At 48.7% G+C, this 6,000-nt stretch overlaps 1 protein-coding gene across 1 annotated transcript in view; it reads left to right on the plus strand.

Annotated features, from left to right (window-relative positions):
* Positions 1 to 6,000, plus strand: part of LOC306747398 (kinesin-like protein KIFC3) — a gene marked incomplete at its 5' end in the record, with an annotated part of 47,272 nt that overhangs the window by 25,036 nt on the left and 16,236 nt on the right. Inside the window, 1 exon segment of the mRNA XM_079230458.1 lies at positions 4,192 to 4,312. Within this exon segment, the coding sequence (XP_079086584.1) occupies positions 4,192 to 4,312 (121 nt within the window).

A 6,000-nucleotide genomic window follows, 5' to 3' on the forward strand; every position in this document is an offset into this window, starting at 1 on the left:
GTATCTGCTGGTGGTTCATAGACTTGGTGTCTGCTGGTTGTTCATAGACTTGGTGTCTGCTGGTGGTTCATAGACTTGGTGTCTGCTGGTGGTTCATAGACTTGGTGTCTGCTGGTGGTTCATGGACTTGGTGTGTGTCTGGTTCATAGACTTGGTGTCAGCTGGTGGTTCATAGACTTGGTGTCAGCTGGTGGTTCATAGACTTGGTGTCTGCTGGTGGTTCATAGACTTGGTGTCTGCTGGTGGTTCATAGACTTGGTGTCAGCTGGTGGTTCATAGACTTGGTGTCAGCTGGTGGTTCATAGACTTGGTGTCTGCTGGTGGTTCATGGACTTGGTGTATGCTGGTGGTTCATGGACTTGGTGTATGCTGGTGGTTCATGGACTTGGTATCTGCTGGTGGTTCATGGACTTGGTGTATGCTGGTGGTTCATGGACTTGGTGTATGCTGGTGGTTCATGGACTTGGTATCTGCTGGTGGTTCATGGACTTGGTGTCTGCTGGTGGTTCATAGACTTGGTGTATGCTGGTGGTTCATAGACTTGGTGTCAGCTGGTGGTTCATAGACTTGGTGTCAGCTGGTGGTTCATAGACTTGGTGTCAGCTGGTGGTTCATAGACTTGGTGTCTGCTGGTGGTTCATAGACTTGGTGTCAGCTGGTGGTTCATGGACTTGGTGTGTGTCTGTGGTTCATAGACTTGGTGTCTGCTGGTGGTTCATGGACTTGGTGTGTGTCTGTGGTTCATAGACTTGGTGTCTGCTGGTGGTTCATGGACTTGGTGTCTGCTGGTGGTTCATAGACTTGGTGTCTGCTGGTGGTTCATAGACTTGGTGTCTGCTGGTGGTTCATAGACTTGGTGTCTGCTGGTGGTTCATAGACTTGGTGTCTGCTGGTGGTTCATAGACTTGGTGTCTGCTGGTTCATAGACTTGGTATCTGCTGGTGGTTCATAGACTTGGTATCTGCTGGTGGTTCATAGACTTGGTATCTGCTGGTGGTTCATAGACTTGGTGTCTGCTGGTTGTTCATAGACTTGGTGTCTGCTGGTGGTTCATAGACTTGGTGTCTGCTGGTGGTTCATAGACTTGGTGTCTGCTGGTGGTTCATGGACTTGGTGTGTGTCTGTGGTTCATAGACTTGGTGTCAGCTTTTGGTTCATAGACTTGGTGTCTGCTGGTGGTTCATGGACTTGGTGTGTGTCGATGGTTCATAGACTTGGTGTGTGTCGATGGTTCATGGACTTGGTGTCTGCTGGTGGTTCATGGACTTGGTGTCAGCTGGTGGTTCCTCAAGGACCCTGAAGTGTCAGGACTTTGACATGATGAGGTCATCATGTATTCTTTTATTGGGTCATATGTTAAGTTTGTCCACCATCTAAATCGCTGTGTTTATGAGATGTATTTGCTATAGAATCAATAACTGCTCAGTTGAGTTAATCTCAAGGTGTTTGGGGATGTTGGTCTCTTCGCTGAGATTCCTCTTCCGGAGGGGGGCTTCATGATGGAGCACAATGTTTACTTGTTGTTTTAACAGGAAACAGGAAACAGTGAATACTTTGGGCTTCAAAATAAAATGTGCCCCCCTCTATGGTGGCCCTGCACACTCAAAGGGCAGCTGCATCTGTCAGCTCCTCACGCTTCAGTAGGGTTGGGTACCGACCGGTTCCAACACGTCCGGTACCTACCGGACTGCTTCCTTCCGGTGCCTGAGCCGATTTAAATACATTTTTTTTTACACTACTCTGTAAAGTTGCACGGTATATAGATACTAAAAAGGTAGCGCGGTGCCCGCACGCTAAAAACGATTATTAAAATAGCAGATCAGAGCACACTGCTGCTCTGCTCTCTGTCTGCCTGCATGCAGAGCGGGGCTCGAGGGGGCGGGGCTCGAGGGGGCGGGGCTTCCAGCGCTCACACACACACACACACAGTGCGCGCACACAGAGATCGCTGGAGACACGAGCACGAGCTTTTGAACGCCGTCCTCGGCTTGATGGAACAAATCTCTCCAGTTGATATTAATGGTGACGTGTAGTCCAGTAAAGCAGCAGTTTTAGGATCCAACAGAGTCTGAGTTCTGTTGCACACGGTCCCATCAGGCCATGATGCTTGTCTGTTCTTTTTTTAAATATATATTTTTATAGTTTGAAGTTAAAAGGTTTGAAGCTGTAGTTTGAAGTGTGTTTTGTATGTACTTATTTATTTATATCTATAGTATACTTTAAATAGTTAATAATATTGTTCAATTTGAAGAAAAAAAATTGCCTTGGCAATAAAAAAGTATCGGTTCAGGCACCGTTTAGGCACCGGTATCGTTTTAAAAGTATCGGTTTAGCACCGGTATCGGAAAAAACCCAAACGATACCCATCCCTACGCTTCAGCTGACGCTGAAATATTTATCTGTTGCGTGACGCTGCTGTGCGGTTGCTAGGGAACAGAAAGGGGGCGGGGCTAGAGCAGGCGTGACGCTGTGCTGTTGCTAGGGAACAGAAGGGAGGAAGCTGATCCGCTGTGTGGAGCTGCAGAGGAGGAGCATGCAGCCATGAGCAGGACGGAGAGGCCTCAGGGAGGTAAGGACGCACGGAGAGGACACAAAGAGGGATGGGGGGATGATGGACATGGAGAGATGGAGGGATGAGGGACATGGAGAGATGGAGGGATGAGGGACACGGAGAGATGGAGGGATGAGGGTAGACGACAGGACACAGACATGATGGAGGGATGAGGGAGGGATCAGATGGAGGGCTGTAACCCGATGCAGAGCGTTGTGTTTCTGATGACCTGAATACGGCAGCGTGGAGCTGCATGTCTCTGTTTCTGTTTCATTCCTGTGTTCGTCCTCACTTCATCTTCATCATCATCATCATCATGTTCCTCATGTACAGCTAGTCTCACTGAAACGGGTTCGCTCCCTCCAAAGAGTGTGAGTGTGTGTGTGTGTGTGTGTGTGTGTGTGTGTGTGTGTGTGTGTGTGTGTGTGTGTGTGTGTGGGTAGAGGTACAGATACGGGTTTAGGTACGGTAGCGGTACATAGCCTCAGCCCAGTTAGGACAGTTATACAGTGAGTCCCTGTGTCTATAGGACAGTTATACAGTGAGTCCCTGTCTATGGGACAGTTATACAGTGAGTCCCTGTGTCTATGGGACAGTTATACAGTGAGTCCCTGTGTCTATAGGACAGTTATACAGTGAGTCCCTGTGTCTATGGGACAGTTATACAGTGAGTCCCTGTGTCTATAGGACAGTTATACAGGGAGTCCCTGTCTATAGGACAGTTATACAGTGAGTCCCTGTCTATGGGACAGTTATACAGTGAGTCCCTGTCTATAGGACAGTTATACAGGGAGTCCCTGTAGTCTCAGCCCCTCCTCAGTCCAACAGGACCGGACCCATCAGAAGCAGTAATGCAGGGTCCATGTGTGTTCATAGCGTAGTGGCAGAAGCAAGGGAAGCTGCTCATCACTCATAAGGAGCTCCGGCTTACGTCATCTTTCATTGTCCCCAAACATAGAAGGAGCTGCTCTGTAACGGAGCAGCTCCAGACTCTGGATCAGTCTACCGTCACGTTGGGTCTGAAACCTCTCTGTTGTTTATCTATGAACTCTTGTGTTTGCTCCGTGTGGCTTCTAGTTCTGGTTGCTCTTGAATGCATTCTGTCCTTTGGTTTCATGTTGGAGGCAGAATCTGTGTTTAAAAAGGGGCTTCACTTCCAAGAGGAGCATCAGTCAGGAGTGGGCTTGAATTCAGCCCGCGTAAACCCAGCTCCAGGGTCTGATCCCGGGGGTCGGGTCCCGGGTCTGTGGTTTTGTGCTGGTTCTGGGTCAGACGAGTCGGTGCTGGTTCTGGGTCCTGTAGGAGGATGCAGTGAGCAGTAAGGTTCTCTCACTGCTGCAGAGACAGAACCTCACTGGTTCTGTTTTTGCAGCAGTACTCTAGTGGGTTAACAGCTTTGACCTCTAAGGCTTGTTGGTGACCTTGAATGATAAAGGTTTGAGCAGCGAGGCTCACCAGAGTGTTCTTATTGTAACTTTTGGTTTAACCTTTTAAACGCAACCGGCTATCATAACAAAATGATCTAAATGAGTATCCTATCGATTATGTATGCAGGTTCATGTTTGTATTAATGCTGTGTGTGTGTGTGTGTGTGTGTGTGTGTGTGTGTGTGTGTGTGTGTGTGTGTGTGTGTGTTGCAGCCGGTCCAGCGGTCCAGCGCTCTGCACAGCCCGATGGTCATGTTCAGTACAGGAAAGACCTGGGATCTAGGCCACGCCCCCTGCCTGCAGGAACTCTGGACGAAAGACATCTCATTGGACGGTGAGGTGTGTGTGTGTGTGTGTGTGTGTGTGTGTGTGTGTGTGTGTGTGTGCGTGCGTGTGCGCGTGTGTCAACATGTACTGAGGGCCAGAACAAGGTTTCCTCCTGTACGGTTACATGTGCTGGTAATCCTCCTCAGCAGTGGAGCCGGTCTGAATGCTGAGTCTGTTTAATGCTCAAATGCCCCGGTTCTCCCACAAAGTGCAGATTGTTCTCCTGATAGGATCTGTGAGCGCACGGTTCCAGTTGGTTCATGTGTCGGCGGCTGTTATCGGCTCTTATCTGGTGGGACTGGTTTCAGTGCAGGTTTACTCAGGAGCCCAAGCAGAGAAGACTTCTGATTGAGGGTCTTGTGTTGCGATGAATTAGTGTTGACGCTGCTGGTTGTACAGGTGAGGTTGCTCTACTGGCTTCTGGTTGTACAGGTGAGGTTGCTCTACTGGTTTCTGGTTGTGCAGGTGAGGTTGCTCTACTGGCTTCTGGTTGTACAGGTGAGGTTGCTCTACTGGTTTCTGGTTGTACAGGTGAGGTTGCTCTACTGGCTTCTGGTTGTACAGGTGATGTTGCTCTACTGGTTTCTGGTTGTACAGGTGATGTTGCTCTACTGGTTTCTGGTTGAACAGGTGAGGTTGCTCTACTGGTTTCTGGTTGTACAGGTGAGGTTGCTCTACTGGCTTCTGGTTGTACAGGTGAGGTTGCTCTACTGGCTTCTGGTTGTACAGGTGAGGTTGCTCTACTGGTTTCTGGTTGTACAGGTGAGGTTGCTCTACTGGCTTCTGGTTGTACAGGTGATGTTGCTCTACTGGTTTCTGGTTGTACAGGTGATGTTGCTCTACTGGTTTCTGGTTGTACAGGTGATGTTGCTCTACTGGTTTCTGGTTGTACAGGTGATGTTGCTCTACTGGTTTCTGGTTGTACAGGTGATGTTGCTCTACTGGTTTCTGGTTGTACAGGTGATGTTGCTCTACTGGTTTCTGGTTGATGTTGCTCTACTGGTTTCTGGTTGTACAGGTGATGTTGCTCTACTGGTTTCTGGTTGTGCAGGTGATGTTGCTCTACTGGTTTCTGGTTGTACAGGTGATGTTGCTCTACTGGTTTCTGGTTGATGTTGCTCTACTGGTTTCTGGTTGTACAGGTGATGTTGCTCTACTGGTTTCTGGTTGATGCTGCTCTACTGGTTTCTGGTTGATGTTGCTTTACTGGTTTCTGGTTGTACAGGTGATGTTGCTCTATTGGTTTCTGGTTGTACAGGTGAGGTTGCTCTACTGGCTTCTGGTTGTACAGGTGAGGTTGCTCTACTGGTTTCTGGTTGTACAGGTGAGGTTGCTCTACTGGTTTCTGGTTGTACAGGTGATGTTGCTCTACTGGTTTCTGGTTGATGTTGCTCTACTGGTTTCTGGTTGTACAGGTGATGTTGCTCTACTGGTTTCTGGTTGTGCAGGTGATGTTGCTCTACTGGTTTCTGGTTGATGTTGCTCTACTGGTTTCTGGTTGTACAGGTGATGTTGCTCTACTGGTTTCTGGTTGATGCTGCTCTACTGGTTTCTGGTTGATGTTGCTTTACTGGTTTCTGGTTGTACAGGTGATGTTGCTCTATTGGTTTCTGGTTGTACAGGTGAGGTTGCTCTACTGGCTTCTGGTTGTACAGGTGAGGTTGCTCTACTGGTTTCTGGTTGTACAGGTGAGGT

The sequence above is a fragment of the Taurulus bubalis genome (assembly GCF_910589615.1).
Source record: "Taurulus bubalis genome assembly, chromosome: 15".
NCBI lineage: Eukaryota > Metazoa > Chordata > Actinopteri > Perciformes > Cottidae > Taurulus > Taurulus bubalis.